We start from the raw sequence: 22,788 nt of genomic DNA, 5'->3' as shown, positions 1-22,788 counted from the left end.
CCCCCCCCCCCCCCCCCCCCCCCCCAACCGTGGCTGAGTACCTGGGTGAAGTGTAATCGACAAGTTGTGGCGGCGGTATGACAGCACTTCGTTGCGCGAAGGAAACGTGCCCCGCAGGGCACAACAGCAGCATGCGAGACGGGAGCTAAGGTGAACCAGAAAGCAAGACGATGCGCCATCTTTGATATACCATCAATGATGCCCAACAATCCTTCGTCTCCCAAACAGTGAAGCGGACGATGCATCCTCTACAACGTACAGCTTTGCGATTCCTCCGCTGCACATGGAAAGTGCCCCGTGATGCCTGCTACGTCACGGAAGACGAGGCGGAGTGGTCAGCCTGATGCGTGTATACCACTGCTGGCGTGCCACGTCTTTTGGAAGGCGGGAAATGAGAGCCTGACACGTAGGATACATCATGCATCATTTCGATGCTTGGATGTTTAGAGTTCAAAGTGACTGACGTGGTTGTTCTGCCTGCTTGGCTTTTTGGCGTCAGTGACGATGGTGGCAGCATTGCGGCTGTGCATTGTGGTGGCGCTGATGCCTGCTCATTACAGACCCTGCAGGCTGTGGCGTAGACAAATACTTCTCTAGGCAGACACCAGGTATTTCGGAGAGACAAGTCAGTTCGACAACAGTTAGATACCCAACGGATAAACCCTGGATGGTTTCATTACATACAGCTCTTCACTAAAAGTCGGCAATACCAACAACAACCCCATTAATCATCCGTAATTTACAACACAGCCCTCACCTCACTATTACTTCTTGCCTCAGCCCTCGTCTCTCTCTCAAAATCTTTCCACTTCTTCTCAACATCATCTTCACAAACGTATGTGATAAGCCAGCTACCCACCCCGCCCCATCTCCATGCCAAAGGGTCATCGCCAACTTTTAGTCCCTTTTCTTCATACTGTTCCTTGCTTATCCTTCCCTTACCATTAAACTCACCAAAAGCGCGGAGCGTGCTATCGCGTTCTTCTTGTTCAGGACCATCATGGACATGATAGAGATATTGCTGACGATTGCCGCGCGACACGACCCTTTCAGTGCGTTCGCGACGGCAGCGTTCATAAACTGCTAATGCACGTTTCTTCTCTGCCGTGGACTTGCTCTTGATCTTACCTAAGCATAGGCCGAGAACATGTCCATCCTCCAAAGACATACCAGCGCCCGATGCAAGATAAGGTAGAGTGGCATGTGCAGCGTCGCCGAGGATGGTGTATGCACCCGTTTCATGAGACCAAGTGGGATCGAGACCAGGCCGAATCATCAGCCGCCACTTGGCCACCTCCTGGCAGAGTGCGAGCAACTTGGGTATCCGTGGATCCCAGTCTTTGTACAGGGCACGCATCTCTTCGACATTCCCAGCAAGTGTGTTCGCACCAGCGGGCATATCATCTGGTACTAACAGCACCATGTTGAAGAGCTTCCCACCGCGGAGGACATAATTGACGGCGTGGGCATCTGGGCCTATCCAGTAGTTGACCTGCGGGTCTTCCACGAAGCCTCTGAGCTCAGGATCCTTGAGCATGTCCGCGGTATTGAGCAGTAGTCGGTAAGCCAAGTCGCCAGTAAGTTGTGGAGGGTCCTCGTGGCCGAGTAGTATCTCTCTACACTTCGAGTTGATGCCATCGGCGCCTACAACCAGATCGGCTTTGTGTCTTGTCCCGTCCTGACACACGGCGATGGCTCTTGTGGCGTTGTTCTCCACATCGGCCTCGTACTCAACATCTACCACACGCGCCTTTGTCGTGAGCTTCGCGCCAAGCTCCACCGCTCTTTCCAACAGTCCCATGTGCAGGTTCGCCCTGTGGAAGTCCCAGAAGGGTGTGCCGCATTCCTTCTCGTATTCGTGGAAGTCCATCTCGCTTATCTTATTGCCTTTCCAACCGATCATGTTGCACAGCCGTGGCGAGGTAGCGTGTTTCGAGAGGTAGTCTTCTAGACCCCAGGCTATGAGGACGCGCGAGGAGTTGGGAAGACATTGTATGCCAGCGCCGATTTCGCCTATCTCTGAAGTACACTCGAGGATGTGTACATTGTGACCGGCGAGGAGGATTGATATGGCAGCACCGAGACCGCCTAGACCAGCGCCGACGATTATGACCTTGTTATTCTCATTAGCTGTCGCTCTTTTAGGTTCATCGGCGAATCTTACGTCGAGCTTGCTGGACTCATCTCTATGCTGCTTCTGGATAACCTGAGGTTTAACACCAACCATGATGTCACAAGTTTGAAGCTCTCAACGAAATAAAGTAAGTTCAGTATTGGATAACCAAGGAAAAAGCAAGGTCGATGCCAGCGTGACAGTCGTATCGTCCATGAAGAGTGTAAACACTTCCAGCATACATTCACTACTCGTACCGTCATCACACATAGCCATGTTCACCCACCTATCGCGATTGATACGCGTGACAGCTAGTTGGCTGACAGTCACTGGACCGATGGAAGGAGATCAAGTCCATGGCGCTTATCGAGCTAGCCCGGCATCCGAGCTCTGGTGCAGTGGAGGTCCAAGATGGGGGAACGCTCGATTGGTGGGTATGAAGGGTATAATCGCGTCTACGGATGGTCGTTTGGTGCATTGATGCAAGAGTGGGGGGAACGTGATGGTTGGAAGATGCACAGGTGGCTGGCGTGAGGGGTATGCAGTAACGCGGTGGCCATAGCTTCAAGGTGCGGAATACTGTTCCGATCATTCCGATATAGGCACGCGGGTCTCATTCACAGACATGGAGACGACGATGTCACGGCTAATGAAGTTCTGCGAATCTCTTGAATTATACAGCAATGGGACTATCTGGTCGCTATTTTGGCATAGGTCCATCGTAATCAAGCAGAGAGTACGCCTTGCCTTCCTTCTGCAGCTTCAGGATTTCACCGCGCGGCGACGGCATCATCGCATTCTCGGGTACCGTGTTATTCTTCTTGAAGTCGTCCGCCATTTGTTCCATGGTCACCCATTCCACGCCCTCGTGTTTGTTGATGTGCTCGATTATCCTACGACCTCATTAGTACCCATCTTCGCATTCTACGTTCTCTCTGGACGTACCTTTCGTGCATGAGCACAACATGTGGTCTTCCACTGACGTCCGGGTGGATTGTCATTGGGAAGACAAACTCGTCGTACTCCCGATAGAAGTAATCGAAGTGGTCCATCCATATCTGTTCCACGTCCCTCGGATTTACCCATCCATGGCTGTTCGCGCTCTTCTTCATGAACATCATTGGCGGTAGGTCGTCGATATACCAACTGCCCGGTATCTCTACCAGACCCGTTTCCTTTCCCTTCGTGAGCGGTTTCATCCATTCTGTCGCCTTCTTGGTATAGTCGATCTTGGTCCACTCATCGCCCGTGCGTAGCCAATAGCAGCGATGGTCTTCGTGCGACATTGAGTGGTCGTATTCGATGCCGTAGCTGAGCAGTAGCTCGGTGCCCTCTTTGGACGTCTCCCACCAGGGTGCGACGGAGCCTCGCGGAGGTTTGCCATTGCAGAAAGCAGTGAGTTGCTTGTAGGTTTTGTCAAGAACATCGCGTTGTTGCTCAAAGGTCATGTCGGCGGGGTTCTCGTGCGAGTAGCCGTGTAGTCCGATCTCGTGTCCTGCATCTCGTACAGCAGCGCAGTCTTCGGGGAAGGTGTCGAGAGAGTGACCGGGCTATAAACAATCAGTCCAGCAATTGTAGCTTCGGAAACAGTTGGAGCTCACGATGAACCATGTTGCCTTGATTCCGTACTTGTCGAAAAGCTTCAGCAGGCGCTGAGTTCCTATTGTTCCAGCCCAGAGACCTGCATCATGTAAGCAAGAGCCCGACCTCCAATGCCAGACAGCAAACATACCCCGACTGATGTCACTCGTGGAGTCTTCACCCCCATATGAACCAAGCCAGCCAGCAACAGCCTAGTATCGCCCAGTCAGTAACTGCGCAATAACTTGCTGCTCAGAACAAGTCCTACATCGATGTCAACTCCATAGCTCACGAGAACCTTCTTCTTTCCCATAGTGTTTGTTATTCCAGACGCGACAATGTTGCAGTATAGTAGAACTTGACGCGATGATTCGAGCAGGAAGAAAGACAGTGAGATTTACTGCAAACGCGCAGCAAGAGCGATCAATGGTCGCATAGCTCATGATAGCATGTGTAGCTACCCCGCTTATTCTTCGAACCGCCAATGCTGGGTAATCCGTCTGGTGGAGCTGATTGCTCGATTGGAAGGTGGGGTGATGTTATGATTCATCGTACCTGCCGACGGCTGCTGCGGACCTTATCAACGCGTGCTCGCGTGGACACGTGCATTAGCGTTCATCCTGCGAACTCGGCAACTAGTCTGGAAAACGCGATCTTCAAGTTTGTACTTTTGCAAAGCAACAAACCTGAGGCGGACAGTTGGAATGTGAGTTTGGACGAATTACACGCGCAAGATACATTGCCGATAGCAGAGACCTATCCTAGGCCTGCTCCTTCAACATGCTATCGATAACCGTGGCCGCGCCTAGAGCCCTCTCCTCCTGTAATCTTCGGACAACAACTTGAATGCCTATCGGCATACCATCCATCGAGTCCAAATCGAAGGTCTTCCAGTTCCACTCATCTAGTGTATTTCTAGGCTCATACTCGCCGATCTTCTTCGCGGCCTCCCTGTCAAGCTCTTGCGAGACTTCACCAGCTGGCAGGACTACTGCCGGGTAATCGACAAAATTGAAGACTTTGGTGTATCCAACCCATCTGCATTTCCGATGGGGTACCGCCGTATGAGGCATGACAGGTGTGAGAAGGACATCAATCGGTTTGCCAGAGCTGTCAGACTTTGTCGAATTCCAGAGGTCGAGGTAGCGCTTTTGTAGCTCAAGCTTCTTCTTATTCAGTTGCCAGTAGTCGTAGACTGAGATGGCCTTTCCCCTGTTGACCAGAGCCTCTACATGCGGAATGAAAGGCTCTCCACCCACGGCAACGTCTCGCCTGATGTCTTCACCACCGTCTGCTGTGTAGTACTGATCCTGGTCCTGGTCAGCTCAGACTATAGAATTCGTTCCGCGCACTTACCATGATATCGATGCATTCTTGATGCAGAGTGCCGGGGGTCCACGTCACTACCTCATGCCCAGCCTTCTCGAGCTTTATCGCGACTTCATCTAAAACGCGGGCGATGGGCGGATGGCATCTCACAACTCCATCGTCACGCATGATAGCAACTACTAGCGGTCGTGTACACGCATCTTCGAAAGCTTCAGACCGCCATGGCACCGGGCAGCACTTCGGGTCTTGCTCCCATGGTTTTGCATCAATGACTGCTTTTGTGACTGCAGTAAGCGAACCCATATTGCGTGTCATCGGCCCAATGACCGAGGGAACGTGTTCTTGACCATCAGTTGATACGGATACCCCCTGGTATGGTAGGCGAGTGCTGCTAGGCTTTAATGCGTATAGTCCGTTCATGTGTGAAGGTATTCGCACGCTGCCACCAATATCAGTACCCCAGCCGACCACAGTGCCTTGAAGCGATAGAACCGTAGCTTCTCCACCGGTCGAGCCGCCAGGGGTGAAGTTGGCGTTCTTCGGATGAGTAGTGAGGCCCCACAACGGATTGTCGGTTTCGCACCACTGGAAAATATGAGTATCACGTTACGATACGCGAAAGCTCATCGCAAGACGTACCATGATGCTCTGTGGCAGGTTGGATTTGGCGACGATTATCGCGCCCATCTCCTTCAAGAGCGACACCAGTACGCAGTCTTGCTGCGCAGGTTTGAAGGCGCGCCCAACATACCCTAGCGTACTATCGTAGCCTTTGACATCGAACTGATCCTTGAGAGTCATGGGCACCCCATGAAGGGGCCCTAACAATTGACCAGTCCTTTCGAACTGATCATCCAACGCTTTGGCTTGTCTGATCGCATCGTCAAAAAGGATCTCAGTAAGGCTACGTAGATCAGCAAGTACCCTGGGGCAGAATTATGATTTGGACACGTGCCAGTTCGTCTTGGATAGATGTCAGCAAGTTCCCGCGTTCACAGCTTAGGATACGGTGGTGGGGTCGTACTTGTTTGTGGGCGTCTATGGCGCTGGAAGATGTGGCGTGAGAATGGTACGATACAAGAGCAAGCCGCGGACCTCACCGGTTGATGTAGGCATTGAGCAGCAGCGATGCCGTCACAGTACGCGACATTATGGCTTCTGGAATGAGTCGGACATCGTCGATGGCTGTCACATCTTGATTACTATGGGATCCGCCGGTTCCATTGGGTTGCTGGCGTCGTCAATGTGTGTCTTCGGCGCGTTCGAGCGTAGAGTACCTCGGCCAGCGGTGCTTGTGCATCAATGAATTTCTGAATAGCGTCGTCCCGTAGCTTGCGCTTCTCAGTAGCAGTTTGCAGCCACTGCGGTGACTCAGATGTCGTCATGTTGGGCGTAGTTGAACGGCTGGGAGGGAGCCCTGGAGAGACGTGGAAGTCACTCATGAATCCATCAACGATGCCCGCATATCAGACGCATCGCACAGCGTCAGCATGGTATAGATAACGGCAATACCAGAGCCATCGGCTTTTGATCTCCCTCGCAGGCGCGTAGTGCTGCTGGCGTTTGGGGCGCAGGTGGGGGAGACGATGCAGGGATGCCGAGGTGGACGGGCGCGCGCTCCCACCCGCCGGACTGAACGCGTCCACGGCGGAGTGCATCTGTCTGCTACTCCCCCTTGCCTCGCATCACCCCATCGCAGCAAACATTTTCGCGGTCAGCAGCATGTTGACGCACTCTTGCAGACGCCATAGCATTCTTCAATGGCATCAAAATGGGTAGAGAGTCAAACGATGCCCCTCCATCCTCCACACGTATATCCGGACCCCCATCTTTGCCCCTAGTGGCCGGTCATCAGCGCAGCCCATAGGCCTTATAGCATGGCTCCTTCATTATGGAACCTAATGAAGCGCTCAACGTCCAACAGTCCGCCGTCATCGGTTAGACAGAAAATGGCTCCTGGCATTACGGTGCCAGACTCCGAGTCTCGTTCGTCGGGCAACAGCTTGGAGGTTGCGTCGCAGATCTCGTATACCAGAGACGATGACTACTCAAGCTTCATGAGCGATGTTATGGTCGTTGGTGCAGGACCAGCCGGTCTGATGCTTGCGTAGGTAATGCATGTCAATTGAGAGGACACCATCTGACAGTGACAGCGACAACCTGGTACGATATGGTATCAAGACGCGCATCATCGACGACCGACCTGACCGCACCTCGACCGGACGCGCCGACGGAATCCAACCAAAGACGATCGAGACTTTGCGACAGATGCGCCTTGCCGAGCCCTTACTTCGAAAGGGTGTCAAGATCTATGACATTGCTTTCTGGAAGTCGACGGCCGACAAGTCGCTTCACCGCACTGGTCGGGAGATTCACTACCCACCGGTAGTCGACTTGCTTGATCCATACATCTTGCTGGTACACCAGGGCATGGTCGAAGGCGTCTTGGAAGACGACCTACGGGAAAGGGGCGTCGTGGTTTCCAGGAACACGGCTTTCGTCGACTTTGACTACACACCCATGTCTATCCGTCCACTGACGGTCAACTGTCAGCAAGACGTCAGTCACACCAAGAAGACCTTCGCCACACGGTACGTAGTCGGCTGCGACGGAGCCCACTCAAAAGTGCGCCATTGCATACCGGGAGCGACGCCTGTGGGCTCATCAACCGATGCCGTCTGGGGCGTGCTCGATGGTGTCCTCGAAACCGACTTCCCTGATATCTGGAGCAAGGTGGTCATACAGTCAGACGCTCTAGGATCTGTCTTGATGATCCCTCGCGAAAGAGGTCTGACCCGTCTATACATTGAACTGCGGCCGGATTCGACGGAGGCAGTGGGAGCCCAGCAGACTACACAAGAGTTTGTTCAAAAGCGGGCGCGGGCTATACTACGCCCATATCGACTCGAATGGAAGACTGTTGAGTGGTTCGGACGCTACAAGATCGGACAGCGAGTCGCAGCGCGTTTCACGGACCACGAGCAACGAGTGTTTATTGCTGGCGATGCTAGTCACACTCATTCTCCCAAGGCGGCGCAGGGCATGAACACAGGGATGCATGTAAGTGCCTACTAGACGAAATTGACGTAAAACATGCACTGACTTTTCTTTCTCTGTAGGACGCGTGGAACTTGGCCTGGAAACTCAACTTCGCGACGCGCGGCCTTGCGAAGCCTGCTCTTCTCGAATCGTATGAGCAAGAACGACAGAAGATTGCCAAAGACCTGATCGACTTCGACTACGAGCACGCCAATGCTTTCCACGACGGAGACCCGGTAGCGCTTGCGGCGAACTTCGCGAAGAACGTCGCGTTCATCTCTGGATACGGTGTCAGCTACGACCTCAATACTCTCAACGTGCAAGCGAAGGGTTACAATAAAGGGCATCTGAAGCCGGGCTACCTGCTGCCACCTGCCAAGGTCACACGCTACATCGACGCCAATCCGGTGGACATCCAGACCGATATACCTGCCCTCGGTCAATTCCGCGTCTACTTCTTTACCCACAATGTTCATGCGTCCATGCCATTCTTGGAGAACGTGTGCCACTCACACATAGGAAACAACTCATATGTCGGCCGCGTAACAGCTGCTGGCAATGCCTCATACACCATGCAGCCACCTCTCGCAGCACCCCACGATCAGTTCGTCTTGCCTGAGCGATACACTCCCGTCAGTGGTGTCTTCACGTATGCTCTAGTGACCGACGAGGATCGCAACAACTTCGAAATCCGAGACCTACCAGCCGTACTCCGCGAATCGGCTTTCACATTATACCTTGACGATGTTCCAGACAAGGACACTCGGAAACAGACATGCATGGACAAGTGGCTGGATGGTCTCGATGAGAAGGAAGTCGTTGTTGTCAATGTACGTCCAGATGGCTATGTCGGAACAGTGCGGAGATTCGCCGACGGCACCAGGGAGAACGGGATGGCTGCTGTACAATGGATGGACGAATACTACGAGCAGTTCCTGCGAGATACGTAGAAGCAGACATATTGGGTTATCTCGACAGTTTCGAGATTCTAGTGCATGGCTTTGGAGTTTGAGGGGAATTCAAGGTATCAACCTGGTAGGAATAGATTCATGGCTATGATTACCGCTGTTTCCTACCATCATGGTAACACATCACGTGTCGAATGTAAGTCTTGGCTTTAGTGTATCGCAACCATGGCTATGGTAACAAAGCTCCCGTCCACGGAAACTCGTATACCACTCTGGCAAGCCCTTCTCTTGCGTGCTTGGCATTAGCCAGACGTACGCCTATCTCCAGCATATGTCCGCTGCACCTAGTCAGTCTTCTGCATGTGTCTCTCCCTCCCCCACTCTTATCAATATTTCCTCTTTCAGACTTCCGCTTTATCAATGTAGGTCGCTTGCAGCGCGATCCTTCGCGCCCCAATGTGCTGCACGCTCGGTTCACACCGTTTATGCGCTACGCTGCTGATCTGTTTGGTGGCGATAGGCAAGATAGACGCATGCACTGGGTTCAAAGATGGGAGGCTCAGTGGCGTTGTACATGCATGAGTAGCAGCTCAGACGTTACATGAGAGGATGCTACTTAAGGAAATCGCGCTTCACTAAGCAAATACCGGCATAATAGGCAGCCAGCATCTTCCATACCATTTTCGACCTTCTCAGGTCTACCCTTGCTTCGTTGCGCACCTTGCCATGCCAGTCGAGCAGCAGAAAGACATCACCATGATTGAAGAGAAGCCCCAAAGGCTATCCGGTTCGAGCACATCGAAAGGAGAAGCTGGTATAGTCATCGACACTTTCGACAAGAATATCGAGAGCGCCTATGGTATGTTCTTACTCATCATTACCAAACAATGGCCACATATTGATAGATCATGCAGTCCGAAAGCTCGACTTCTATCTGTTGCCATTCCTCTCGCTGATGTACTTCTTCAACAGGTGAGCTCGTCTCCCTCATACCCTCACCTTCATGGTAGACTGACTTGACGCAAGCGTTGACCGATCGAACCTGGGCAATGCGAAGACCGATGGGATGGACAAGGACCTTGGCTTTACCGGCGAACAGTATAGCTTGTTGATCTTGCTGTTCTACATCCCGAACGGACTGTGCGATCTTCCACTCAACATGTTGACGAAGAAATGGAGTGGCAGAGTCATGCTTCCTACTTGTAAGTCCATCTTCTCAGATCATGCAACATGAGCTGACGATAAACCACAGTGATGGTAGGGTGGGGTGCGATGGCTCTCTTTCAATGCGCAGCACACAACTTCGCAGGCATGCTCGTCATTCGTCTCCTCCTCGGTGCTTTCGAGGCCGGGTTCTTCGCTGGCGTCGTCTTCTACCTCACGCTGTTTTACACTCGCGGCGAACTCGGCTTTCGCATCGCACTTTTCTTTGGCAGTGCACTTCTTGCCGGTGCTTTTAGCGGCCTCATCTCCTTCGGCGTCTTTCAGATCGAGCATACCAAAATTCCCGGCTGGAAGTTTCTCTTCATCATAGAGGGCGCTCTTACCGTGGTCCTCGCTTTGATAGCGTATGCCTGGTTGCCAGCGACGCCTCAATCGGCATGGTTCTTGAACGAAGCCGAACGCAGCGTTGCCGAACGTCGCACACTCCGCGATCTATCCTCATCCGGCTCTCACGACTTTAACATGAGAGAGTGCTTCATGGAGTGGAATACGTGGAAGATGCTTCCCTGGTGCATCATCGCCTTCACCTACCCTGTAGCTTTCAGCACGACCTCGAACTTTCTGCCTCAGATCGTCCAACGCCTCGGATTCTCCGTCATCAAAACCAATCTCTGGACCGTAGCGCCAAACGCGGTGGGCTTCGTCGTCTTGCTCTGCATAACGTACAGCAGCGACTTCTTCCGCGAACGCACGTTCCACATCTGCGGCGCTCTTTGCATTTCGCTCGCCGGACTCATCGTTCTCGCAACCATTGACGTTCTCAACAACAAAGCCGTCGCATACTTCGCTTGCTTTTTGTTATGTGCAGGCGCGTACGTACCTTCCTGTCTCGTACACTCTTGGCACAACAACAACAATCTCAATGAGAACGCCCGCGCTGCTACGACCGGCCTCATGGTCGGACTCGGTAATCTTGGAGGCATCGTCTCCGCTGCGACCTTTAGACAAGAGTACGCGCCAAAGTATCTGCCGACGCTTTATGCAACTGCGGCTTGTAATGTTACGTGTATCTGCTTCACACTGTGGCTGGGAGGGTGGATGAAGCTGGAGAATCGACGGAGAGATAAGGTGCAAGGTGTTAGACTGAGGGCGGATGATGTTAGAACTAGCGAGTTGGGCGACGGGGAAGAGAGTGAGATGTGGAGATACTTCACTTAGGCAGGGCTGCATCGTTTATCTTTCTGGATGACTTCGAGAGGTTGCGCGGATGGAATATATACACGAATGCAACCGCAATTCTTTGCAAGAGTCACCGCTTGGATTGCTTTGCGTTCCGCTATTCTCGCCCTCAAGCAATGGCGTTGACACCGCCCGATGCAGTAAGCGCAGCCACTAGCACGCACGGCCTTCTTCGATCCACATTTTCCTTCGACATAGCAGCCCCAATTGTCGTCGCGTTGCCATACCCTTCACGCGTCCATCTCGATGATTCATCGCCCATTCCTTATCATTGATGCACTTTGACACTCTCTGGCGCAGTCTTGCACTCGGTTCACACGCAAGTTGCCGAGCATGGCTTGCTTCACGAAGTACAGCAACGTCATCGCTGGGACAAAGCTGGAACAGCAAGGTTCTAGTCTCGCGCAGGCCAGCAGGCATACAATTCTCGTCGTCAAGGTGGTCGTCGCAAGGGTTGCAGAAGCGAGATGATGAGGAAGAGACGCGTGCCACCCAGCAACACGACCCATCAATGGGCGACGGGACCGTCCTGGATACAAGTACGAAGCAAGATGCAGATGTTGTACTCGAAGTGACATCAGAGGCCATATCACGGCATGAAGCTGCAATCTATTCGCTTAGCGCTGCGATCGATGACGACAGAAGCTTCCCGACCGCGATGCCATGGATGCATTACGTTAAACTCTTGCCTAAACCCTCTGATAAGAGAGCGGCGGCTCTTGCATTGTTGGAGCTTTTACGGCCTCATATCATACTGACGAGATCAATGTACAAGCGCACAGTGCCAGGACAAAAGGCACCACGGGATCGCCTAAGGCGCCGACTCCGGCTCTTGTGTAAGCACAAAGATCATATCGTTGAATATGAAAAGCAGATCAAAGCAAGTGACGAGACTCCTGGCACGGATCCCGAGGGGGAGAAGGCGGAGCCCCGAAAATCTTTCACGGATTTCGTTGAGAGGTCGCTTGCCAATGATGAGTATATGGCAAAAGGTTGGTTTACGCGCGTTGCCCCAAGGCTACCACCGGATGAGCAAACGAGGCTCTTTCGTGAAACGACCGCGATACTGTTGGCGAAGGCACGAGGATACGGAACTAGGGGCTCAGCAAAGAGCCTTCAGCAACGCGAGATTTCTGCACTCCTGCACGACATCGACCAATCGTACCGACAGCTTCGAATACTGGGGCATGCATCCATCGATACTGCGACCTTGGGGCGGCCCTTCAATCCGTTCACGAGAATCTCTCACTCTACTCTACAACAGGAGATTCAAGAGATGGAGCGTTGGCGCGCAGCTCAGAGTTCGTTCTACAATGAAACACTGGAATACCTGAAGCCAACCACAAAGCTTGATGGGATGTCAAAACATATCCTTGAAAAGCAAAATAAGGTTACTAGCCTCAAGCTGCTCTTTTCCGGCGACTATCTTGAGAGACTCCTTTCAGAAAAAACGTCTGTATTGTCAATCGAGCCAGAGACAGACACGACAGGTCAGCAGTTGGGCTCTAGTCCGGAGTCCACTCAGCCCCGTGGAGCTTCGAAACCCGTCATGGTCATGGTGCCGTACCAAGTACAACACCACATTCTGGGTGATGTTCACGAACGGTTCAAACGAGCCTTGTTCGTATTTGGCAGACGTCAGTTTCCCGATGTAATGCAAGAGAAGAACTTGAATGACCCCGAGAGTCTATCTATCAAGGACTTTGAAAAGCTCCTGGACGAGGACGAGCATTGGCGCGACCTATATAAAATCATCCAGAGAAGGCTTGAATCTCTTCGCTTTATCCGCAATGCGTATGCGCACGAGTTCACGGAGGTGAATCTGGACCGTCTTGAGGAGTTGCTTGCTGATGCTCAGAGTATTGCTTGGCTGGTCGAAGATAGCTCCCTCGTCATTCTGACGCGAAAGTACAGAGATCTGCTAGCAGCATATGGCAAGAAGTATATAGATGAGTGCACTGGCCCGAGGCAGTTGGTCGCCCAGAACTATTCGGCCGCGAACAAGAATCTTAAGATTGCGCGAACTCGATTGAGACACTCCTGTACATCAACCCACACGGAGCGGTATCGGGCAGAGAAATCACGTATCGAGCGCATACACCAGGAGTCAAAGGCCGCCGCCAGAGCAAAGTACGTTCAGTTTGAGCTGAACTTGGCTAGCGAGCTAAAGGCCTTTGCGCTCGGTTCGTCCATTCGATATCGCTTGGGGTTAGGCGACTCGTCCTGGGCTGCTAGTCTGGTGAAAACACTCTATGAAGAATACGCAACCACGCACGATAGGCCGAAACCTGAATCAACTGCCGATGTCACCAAACACACAGAGAACATGCGCACGTCCACCACTGTTTCGGGTACTTCGACCCCTAGTCGCCGATCCTCGACCGCCAACGATGATGGCCCGGCCAGATCTGCAGAGGTGAACGCACAGTGGCCATACAAGAAGCCTGTGAGGGCTCTTGGTCACCGTCATAGATGGCTTGGAATTACACGGAGAGAAAGAAGCGACTATGTGCCGAAGAGATAAATGTCGCGATGGAATTTTTAGATCTTGGCATTTCATAGGCCACCACTACCGCCAACTAAACGCCACTGTACAAGCCCTCTAAGAACCATCATACCATCATGCACAACAGCCCACCGCACCTTACTCAAACACTTGCTCACGACAGCTGCAAGCCCGTTCGTTCCCCTCTTTCCCATGCCGCCAGCGAAAACGCCTTCACTGCCCGCTTCAAGCAGCTTCTCAGGTTGAGCTACGAGAATAGCGCCAAGCAATGTCTTCATTTCCGCAGCGGGATCCCAGATGATCTCGTCCTCGTCATCTAGATGCTGAAGATGATGCGGTAATTGATCTCCAGATGGTGGTGGTGGAGATGGCCGAGCATACCATATACCCCATACCACCAACGTACCAAGGTACACGGCCCAAGGGTGGTGCCAAAGTCTCCCTCCACTGATGTCTGAACAGCTCAGGTCGCCGTCAAGAACTTCCACGCCTTCGCTGACAAGAGCGGCGGCGTGCCAGACTGCTTTCCCGGCTTCTTCTGTGTTCTCCGCTACCCATTTTTTGACTACACGCTGAGAGCGTGCGTAGTCATGTCGCGCGACTGGGCGGCCAAGGATATGCCGTGAGCCAGCGTAGATTTGGAGGTCCAGGAAGGGTGTGTGGAGCAGGATGTGCGCGGCGTGATAAAGCGCTAGTGTGGCGGTGCGGCAGACGTGGAACTCTTTGGCGAGGAAGGGTGTGGATGGTGGAAGCGACGAAATATATGCGGCGCAGAAAGCAGTGTAGTCTGCGTGCCACGCGGAATATGAGGCCGCGAGACGAGCTTGCCAATTGCCGAGTGGGTTTGACTCAATGACGCCCAGCGATGTCTGGTCGCGCCGTTGCATATCCCATGCTACAGACATCAGGCCATGTAGAAGCAACGACCGGGACAACGCATTCAGGTTCTTGGGGATAGTCGCAGCATCGGGGTGAAGATACATTTTCAGACACGATAGGAACAATGGGGTCGTTGGCTGCTTCTGTCGCAACTGATGCCATGTCTCGGCTGAGTCGGCCTCCCAGATGGACTGATCGCAAGGCATGTTGGACCGGAGTTCGAAAGCGGACATGCAGAGCGACTGGCAAAAAAGCACTGCGTGTTGCGTATCCCACATGAAGCATAGGAACGCCAGCCTGCGCACTTTGAGCTAGGTGCCGTGAGGGTTCAGTTGATGAATACATACCTCTTCTTTTGCTCTGCTTCGCACCATATCCGCCAGTCATCTTCGAGATTATCCGTGGCTTCTTCCGGTGTTGGTGGCCGGATACTTTGGCAATCGCTCCGCCGAATGAGGTTGATGAGTAAGCCGTGGAAGAGATGCGACATGTCGTGTTGTTTTTGTCCAGCTCTGCTTTTACCGAAACACTCGACCAATAGGATTGTTTGAAGGACCCAGAGATCTGGCTTCGCCGAAAAGCCGGCATTGGCAAAGATCTGTGGCCGCAGCACGTCGTGGATGCATACCTAGTTCGAGTCAGTCGGAGCCTGAATATCATAATGCGAGTTCACTTACTGCGAGCTGGTGTGCGTCTTTCTCTCCATATGTTGCGCCTAACAGCAAGACTGATACAAGGAGAAGTGTGTCAACCTCTGACGGATCAAAAGTAGACATATGTATCAACGGATATGTAGTGTTGAAACGCGTGAAGAACAGATCGCAGTATGTTTGCAAGCACGATAACGAGAGCAGCGGGTGGTCTCGCATGACTATACTGCCGTCTGGTACAGTAGGTTGTACAATGTCAATGAGATCGAGTAGCTGCTGACGAGCTAGCTCATCAATGATCGGTAGGCTTCGCGATGGTTGCAGCAAAGACAGTGGTCGCTCAACGTCGATGGAAGTATTGTTGTGTGTCGCTGGTGCGGAGGGTTCATCATTAGACGGCGGACTAGCTGTTTTGCTTGCATCATCAATCGGCGGCGTGATCAATTGTGCAGATGGTGAGTGATGGTGCTGGTGGCGAAGAGACTCATTTGGCTGGGACGGAAGTGAGCCAAACTGGCCGACCGTCGATAGCGGCCCCTCCATGTCCACCTGTTCCAATTGAAAATCTAAACCCTGGATCGATTGAGACACCGCATTATCCTCGAAGGGTAGGGTAGGGAATGCGTCTTCTATGATCGTTTGTTGAGTCTGATCGTTCTTCGTCCAGTCCATATCAAAGAGCCAATTGTAGTTACTCATGGTTGTGAAGGGCGCATTAAAGGAACTAGCTGTATCTGGATTAAATATCTCGTCAAATGGCGCATTGTCGTAAACCGCAGAGGTAAATGGCTCGGCTGATGATTGCGTGTTATTGGCGGACCAGAAGCGCTGATCTGTGGGCGAGTATGAACTAGATGAAGGAATGCTATTTGGATCGAGGTTTGTTTGGGGGTAGTTGATTCCTATGCCGGAGTCTCTGTCGTCCAATGAATGGGGTAGAGATGGCCCATTCGATGTCGGTGGTGATATAGGCAGGCCCTGATGTGTTGCGAACTCGGCGAAGTCTGGCATTGACTGCAAGAGGTCCTCGGTTTGCGATAGCGACAGCGAACCGGTTCTCTGACCGTCTTTAGATAAATTGGGCTTCTTCGTGACTATCTTGCCTTCGGCATCTTTCCACATTCGCTTTCGGGTATTGAGCACTCCACAACCCTCAGCGCCGGCTTCTTCGTCTTTTTGCCGATGGCGACTGATGTGCCTCTCTGCGCAAATGGGTTAGTGACCACGATCAACACTAGAGCAACGACGCGATAACTACACATCCGATGCGAGACCCAACAAACAGGAGTCTAGATGCGGTATATGATAAGAAGCTCTTCCATCTTGTGACACGAAAGGAGCGCGGCATCTTGTGGGCATGTAGTTCCGTGCGTCTCAGCGAAGAGCCGCTCATAGGCAAAAACAGCCATGCATTCTCGAAGCCAAGGAAAGAGTGCATCATTCTTACCAAGAAGATCTCTCCGCTTAAAGTGAGCCCTGCATCGATCACACGTGTATTCTCCCGTCGAATGATTCAGCAAATGCCTTTGCAAATGCTCGGCTCTAGTGAAAGACCGCCCACACCCGTCATTCGTGCATACAAACTTCTTCCCTTCATTCTTGCTCAAGTTCCTTCTCTTGCGCCCGCGGGTCCCTGAGCTTGCACTGTCGACAGTAGTGGATGCCATAGCGCAGAATCTGAGAGATTATTTCGATGATCTGATCAAAGGATGGGGGCACTGGAGATGAAATGGGGTGAAGAGAGGCTCAAGACTCCGCTCCATGGAATGGTATACGATATCGCGTCGGATAGAGGCCATGCTTATCGGGGTCGAGAAGTCCGACTATCGCGGCCGAGTGTGGAGTTGAGTCGTGCCGCTAGTGGGCGGGGTTGCGCGTGGTGGCGTAGCTTTGGGAACGCATTTCCAAGAGTGGGGGTGAGGTTTCCCAACGCCATCAACATCCATCGTCAAGCGCGTTCACTCCATCTTGGTTTTTGTGTGTCGGCCTGGCAAACGGCAGCAGGCACGTAGGCTGTGGTTGACGATGCTGCTCGATTGTCGGACGCGTCAGCAGCAAGGCGCGGAGAATTTGCGGTTATCTCCGCCGTGCGTAGTTCGCATGGAGATAGACCATGGTGGCCTCATGTGGAGCTGCTGTCATATTGGAAGACACGGGAATTCTAGGAGCCTGTTCAGGCAAGCTGCATTCATGCAAGGGATGCGGTTGGAGTTGGTAGCTGCTCTATCATGGCCCGACGCGACTTCCTTGACACACTGCCGCGCGACCATTAGTCATGCCACCGCTGAGGTCATCGTTACCGGCTTCGCTTTCCGATAAGCTGCGCGATAGGCATTTCTCAACCGACGGGATTGTAATGAAGGCTATCGGAAGAGAAACAATGTATTCGCGGTAGGAGGTGTTGAAACGGGCGATAGCATCGACTTATGTTCTTGCCAAGCAAAGAGTAGCACGCGTGCGGGATGCGTCAAACCTCGCAAAAGCAATGCGCAAGAGAAGCGCCGTGCAGAATGGATACCTGTATTGAATGAAATGATATATGGAATGGTGAACGCGTGTTCCCATACCCATGATCACGCTACAGCAACCAAGAAATTCGTCTCTCCCTCTTTCTTTACCGTTCTTGCCCGGTCAACAAGGTCATCTCCAACCGCCAACCTCAGCCTCTCACAGGTTGCCGGACTATCCAAATTCCATCCCTCGTCGTTCTTCCCGTTCATCTTCCTCGCTGCCAACACCGCGTCTCTCAGCGCGAAGAAGACCGTTGATCCCAGGAAGAGCGGTGGCTCCCCAATACCCTTGGAACTTTGAACACTCCTCAAGTGGTTCCACGACAGCGGGTTGCCGTCGTTATCGTGGCGAAGCATACTGGCGTTGAAGACCTGCGGAATGTCGCTGAAGCCGGGGATCTTGTATGTTCCGGGACCCCGAGTGAAGAGCTGGCCGTTCCGAGTCCAGAGTGTCTCTTCGATGGTGAAGAGACCTTGGCCTTGGATGAATGCGCCTTCAATCTGTCCGTAATCTATCGCTGGGTTGATGGAGTTGCCGACATCCTGAAGCTTCGTTAGTATGTTGCAATGGATGCATGTGCAGTAGCGCTTACCATCATGATATCTGTTCGTAGCACGGTGTGGTCGCCAGTGAGTAGGTCAAGTTCGACTTCAGAACAACACGCTCCTTGGGTCCAGTAGTAGTACATGGGCTTGACAGTTTCCAAGTTTGTGTCGCCCCAGGTGTATCCGACCTTTGGCATCTTCCAAAAGCCATTCGCAGCGAGGTTGACACGATCGACATAAGCGGCATGGGCGAGCGCTTTCAGTGGCGCGTCTCTTCCTAGCTTCTCGCGATATGGTCTCAATCGTTCGTTGATCTGATCGCATGCATTCTTTACAGCCATGCCGTTCAAGTCGGATCCGGATGATGCAGCGGTAGGGGACGCATTCGCAATCTGGTACGTCTGACTATCCTGAGTGTAGATGGCATCGAGCGGAGTGCCAAGCTCTTGCGCTGCTATCTGACACATCTTGGTGTAGAGACCTTGACCCATCTCTGTTCCTCCATGATGCAAGAGTACACTGCCATCATGGTAGATCTTGATGTAAGCGCCAGCTTGATTGAGATGTAGAGCCGTCGCAAAGCTAAGACCAAACTTCGAAGGAACAAGGCAGATGCCGCGCTTTCTCCACCGATTGTTCCAGTTGAAGTCTTTGATAGCAGCTTTCCGATTCTCGTAGTCGGCAGACTTGCTCAGCTGGTGCAAAAGCATGGGAACGTGCCAGTCCTCGTCGATCTTTTGGAAGAATGGGGTGTGTTCTCCAGGCTTGTACAGGTTCTTCAGTCGTAGTTCGTCCACATCCATGCCCAGACCTTCTGCAATGTTGTACATGACGGTTTCGGAAAAGTACATGCCTTGAGGCGCTCCGAATCCTCGGTAGGCAGTGTTGCTGTGGATGTTGGTCCTGCACACGTGACCACGCAGGAACACATTTGGACACTCATAAGAGTTGTCAAAGTGCGTCAGGCACCGATCCATGACTGCCCCGCTCATATCTTGAGAGAAACCAGCGTTGTTGTAGATATCGGCTTCAAGCGCGATGAGCTTGCCTTCTTTCGAAACACCGACCTTCCAACGGGCTTGGAAAGGATGTCTCTGGCCGCTGAGCAGCATGTCTTCATCGCGGTTTAGCATTATGCGCACTGGCCGCTTTTCCTTCCTAGCAGCTATCGCTGTGTATACGGCGAACGGCACGCTGCGGGACTCCTTGCCACCGAAACCGCCTCCCATGCGCTTCACGCGGGCATTGACGCGGTTGCTTGGCACGCCCAACACCGAGCTAACAAACTCTTGAGTTTCCATCGTGTTCTGTGTCGACGACCAGACCTCCATAGCCCCGTCTTCCCCGGAAGGTATAGAAAGCGCTGCATTCGTTTCGAGGTAGAAGTGCTCCTGCCCACCTAGCCGGTTTACACCTTCGAATATCTTGTCGCATTGGGCGAAGGCGTCGCCCATCTTGTCATCGATTGCAAGACCTTTCTTCAGATTCTTTCCATGCGGAAAGTAGCTTTGGGCTGCGATAGCTTCGTCGATGGTGAGGATTGGTGGTAGTTCTTCATATTCGACCTTCACAGCCCGCGCGGCCGCTTGAGCTTCCAAGGCTGACTCTGCATAGATCATGCCAATGACCTGACCGTGATAGAGAACCTTGTCTTCAGCAAAGAACGCTTCGTCCTTTTTGATCGAACCCCAGATGTTGACATCTGAGGGTATGCTATGCCGATCGATGTAGCCAACAACACCAGGCAGCTGAAGCGCTCGCTCCCAATCGATGCTCAGGATTTTGGCGTGGGCCTTTGTCGACATGACGAGTCCACCGAACAGCTCACGATCTAGTCGTGGCATATCGTCGATGTACTCCGCCTCGCCAGTGCACTGCTTCAAAGCAGATAGATGCGCCACCTGCTTACCTACTACGCGCTGCTCGTAGGGATTGTAATCATCGCGAGCACCACTGGAGATCTCCCGGTGAATCTCATCAATCACCTGCTCGTCAACGTTGCCAAGACCAAACTCAGCAGCAGACTCGTGCCAGAACCGAAAGAAAAGTGACAGGGTAAGCGTTTTCCGGTAGTCTGCCATGCCACCTGGAACACCGTATGGAAGATCGTAATCCTGTAACAACGCCGTAAGAGCAGCATCAAGGGTTTCCGAATGAAACCAGGGCTTACCCAAGAGGGCAGTCTGGGTTTTGGGTGACTCTTTCGTCATAGGCGCCATGCCGCCGTATACGATCGAAGCATCCTCCACTAGGCCGTCAGGATCTAGACGCACTCGGAACGCAGCCGTGACGATTGCGATGTCGTCGTCTTTGCGCTTGGCTTGCTTGTAAGCCTTGAGAGCCTCTCGTGATCCTTCCGGAGGCAAAGGGATTCGAATTCGATGCAGCGTTGCATCAGGCGGGAGTGATGTGGTCCTGTAGGCGATGAAGAAACTTGGCATCGGGAGATCGACACTGCCATCTCTCTTGTTTACAGCTTCCAGGGTAGCACCAGCCGCAAGCAGCACAGGGTTGGCGTCTGAGATTGGCGATGCTGTTGCAATGTTGCCAGCTAATGATGCGACGTTACGAATCTGACGACCCGCGAAATATCGCAACTGTTTGCGAAGGGCCTCTAGCACCATCGCACGCTTTCCGAGCATTGTGTATACCTTTTTACAAATATCCTCAAGCTCAGTGAGCGGGGTGTTCGCTGCAACGACGAGTTCCTTGGCTGTCTCAAGCTCAGCATGTTTTGGCATCCGCGTTTGCTTCAATTCTGGTATATCTGAAATGTAGACGGAGACAGCAAAGTCAGAGTTTTTGAAGCGAACTTCCACTTGAACTTCACTGGCACCGCCGATGAGCTTGGCTGAAGGGTATGCGTCTTTCAGATCCACAAGTTGCTCGATCTTCGTAGGACGAAACCAGATCTTCTTGTCGTTACCGTAACATAGAGGCTGCGGCTCGTATTTCCATAACGCAGGCGGGAAGATGAGCTCGGTATCCGGAACGTATTCAGAGAACTCGATCTTCGGGACACCCTTCTCTGAAGCGGCCGCCGGTGCCTCGATAGTGGACGTGACAGTCTTGGATTCGGCAGCCGCACCATGCTCTTTACTCTTCAGCGGTTTCGCGTAGTCTGCGCCGCTAATCTCGGGATCCGGTTGCAGCTGTTTTTTTGCATCCAGAACGGCATTGATGTGCTCGTCTTCTGACGCCGATGTTGGCTCCGTTGGAGGTGACGAGGTGTCTGACTTGGTGTCTGTCGAGCTGCTGTCGGACGGGCTATCCCTACAGCAGCCACCCGGTCGCCCGCAGGAGACCTTGGGAGGACCTGCACAGCCATTGCGAGTCAGATCAATGACATCTTTCTCAAACTTCTCGGCGTCGGCAGTCGTTGGCTCGTCTTCTTCTGCTAATTGACCTTTCAGATCCTCGGTGACGAATGTCTTTGCAGCTTGAAGTATTGGTTTGTAACCTGTACAGCGGCACAAGTTGCCGTCCAAGTGACCCTCCATCTCGATCTCTCGAGCGCTGAGATGGAACTTCTTCGTGTCCGGATTGTACGCGTTGCGCACCACTGCGTACAGACTCATCACGATACCAGGCGTACCTATGAAGATAGTCAGTTTTAGAGTAGGGAACAACGACAGCTTGACTTACAGAAGCCACATTGGCTGCCGTGCAACTTCGCGATCCTCTCTTGCAGAGGATGCGGTCTGCCAACATTACCGATGCCTTCCACGGTGATGACATGCTTGCCATCGATACCGACTAGAGGAAATAGACACGCGTTCACTGATATATGCTTGATTCTCTTCCTTTCAGAATGCCAATCTGCAACCTGCAGAACAACAGTGCATGCGCCGCATCCACCCTCGCCACACCCTAGCTTCGTGCCTTTGAGGTTCGGCTGAGCGCGGATGTAGTCCAGCAGAGTCCAGTGCGGGTTTGGATTAGTGATGATTGCTTTCCTTCCGTTGATCCATGTTGTTATGTCTGGTGTTCTGAATGTCGTCTCGATGAGAGGTGTAAGGGCTTCGGTAGCGGAAAGGCCCCGCGGCGGATCTGCACTGCTTTTCGGCGGAATCGGCAGAGACATGACGGGTGTCAAACCTGAGCAGACAGGTAATGAGGCCGAGGCGATAGAGAATGCGATGTTCTCTTCATAATATCCTCACCCAACATCCGTTTCCGCAGTATTCACATCCTTCTCACGTAATGCGATCGCTGATTGGCCTGCTGGCGCGAGACGACTGTTCCGATGATAGACGATTTCGCCTTTCCGATGGCCGGGCCCACAGTACCCCACTCTTGGACCACAGCGCAACAGCGTCGTACA

The 22,788-nt window shown here is 52.7% G+C and overlaps 8 protein-coding genes across 8 annotated transcripts; 3 read left to right on the top strand and 5 right to left on the bottom strand.

Moving 5' to 3' along the window:
* Positions 1 to 739: 739 nt before the first annotated feature.
* On the bottom strand, positions 740 to 2,227 carry J4E86_004932 (uncharacterized protein; the record flags this gene model as incomplete). Its single annotated transcript, XM_051445469.1, has 1 exon — positions 740 to 2,227. The coding sequence occupies one exon, from the start codon at positions 2,225 to 2,227 to the stop codon at positions 740 to 742; it is 1,488 nt and encodes a 495-aa protein (XP_051303566.1).
* A 586-nt stretch (positions 2,228 to 2,813) lies between these two features.
* Positions 2,814 to 4,007, bottom strand: J4E86_004931 (uncharacterized protein; the record flags this gene model as incomplete). Its single annotated transcript, XM_051445468.1, has 5 exons — positions 2,814 to 3,006; positions 3,059 to 3,663; positions 3,715 to 3,794; positions 3,846 to 3,906; positions 3,963 to 4,007. The coding sequence occupies 5 exons, from the start codon at positions 4,005 to 4,007 to the stop codon at positions 2,814 to 2,816; spliced, it is 984 nt and encodes a 327-aa protein (XP_051303565.1).
* A 448-nt stretch (positions 4,008 to 4,455) lies between these two features.
* On the bottom strand, positions 4,456 to 6,408 carry J4E86_004930 (uncharacterized protein; the record flags this gene model as incomplete). Its single annotated transcript, XM_051445467.1, has 5 exons — positions 4,456 to 5,004; positions 5,051 to 5,608; positions 5,663 to 5,927; positions 6,124 to 6,254; positions 6,301 to 6,408. The coding sequence occupies 5 exons, from the start codon at positions 6,406 to 6,408 to the stop codon at positions 4,456 to 4,458; spliced, it is 1,611 nt and encodes a 536-aa protein (XP_051303564.1).
* Positions 6,409 to 6,900: 492 nt separating this feature from the next.
* J4E86_004929 (uncharacterized protein) lies at positions 6,901 to 9,012 on the top strand (the record flags this gene model as incomplete). The annotated part of the gene is made up of 3 exons (XM_051445466.1): positions 6,901 to 7,130; positions 7,177 to 8,083; positions 8,143 to 9,012. 3 exons carry the CDS (start codon positions 6,901 to 6,903, stop codon positions 9,010 to 9,012), a joined length of 2,007 nt encoding a protein of 668 aa, XP_051303563.1.
* Positions 9,013 to 9,696: 684 nt separating this feature from the next.
* On the top strand, positions 9,697 to 11,352 carry J4E86_004928 (uncharacterized protein; the record flags this gene model as incomplete). The annotated part of the gene is made up of 4 exons (XM_051445465.1): positions 9,697 to 9,829; positions 9,885 to 9,942; positions 9,997 to 10,172; positions 10,223 to 11,352. 4 exons carry the CDS (start codon positions 9,697 to 9,699, stop codon positions 11,350 to 11,352), a joined length of 1,497 nt encoding a protein of 498 aa, XP_051303562.1.
* A 787-nt stretch (positions 11,353 to 12,139) lies between these two features.
* J4E86_004927 (uncharacterized protein) lies at positions 12,140 to 13,897 on the top strand (the record flags this gene model as incomplete). The annotated part of the gene is made up of 1 exon (XM_051445464.1): positions 12,140 to 13,897. One exon carries the CDS (start codon positions 12,140 to 12,142, stop codon positions 13,895 to 13,897), a length of 1,758 nt encoding a protein of 585 aa, XP_051303561.1.
* A 32-nt stretch (positions 13,898 to 13,929) lies between these two features.
* Positions 13,930 to 15,248, bottom strand: J4E86_004926 (uncharacterized protein; the record flags this gene model as incomplete). The annotated part of the gene is made up of 3 exons (XM_051445463.1): positions 13,930 to 14,195; positions 14,286 to 15,055; positions 15,106 to 15,248. 3 exons carry the CDS (start codon positions 15,246 to 15,248, stop codon positions 13,930 to 13,932), a joined length of 1,179 nt encoding a protein of 392 aa, XP_051303560.1.
* Positions 15,249 to 17,981: 2,733 nt separating this feature from the next.
* Positions 17,982 to 22,548, bottom strand: J4E86_004925 (uncharacterized protein; the record flags this gene model as incomplete). The annotated part of the gene is made up of 3 exons (XM_051445462.1): positions 17,982 to 18,461; positions 18,512 to 22,059; positions 22,110 to 22,548. The coding sequence occupies 3 exons, from the start codon at positions 22,546 to 22,548 to the stop codon at positions 17,982 to 17,984; spliced, it is 4,467 nt and encodes a 1,488-aa protein (XP_051303559.1).
* Between the last annotated feature and the right edge of the window lie 240 nt (positions 22,549 to 22,788).

This window comes from Alternaria arbusti, assembly GCF_024043155.1.
Source record: "Alternaria arbusti strain BMP 1465 chromosome Unknown scaffold_5, whole genome shotgun sequence".
Taxonomy (NCBI): domain Eukaryota; kingdom Fungi; phylum Ascomycota; class Dothideomycetes; order Pleosporales; family Pleosporaceae; genus Alternaria; species Alternaria arbusti.
The sequence above is the reverse complement of the archived record's forward strand: the minus strand, read 5'-3'. Positions and strand labels throughout refer to the sequence as shown.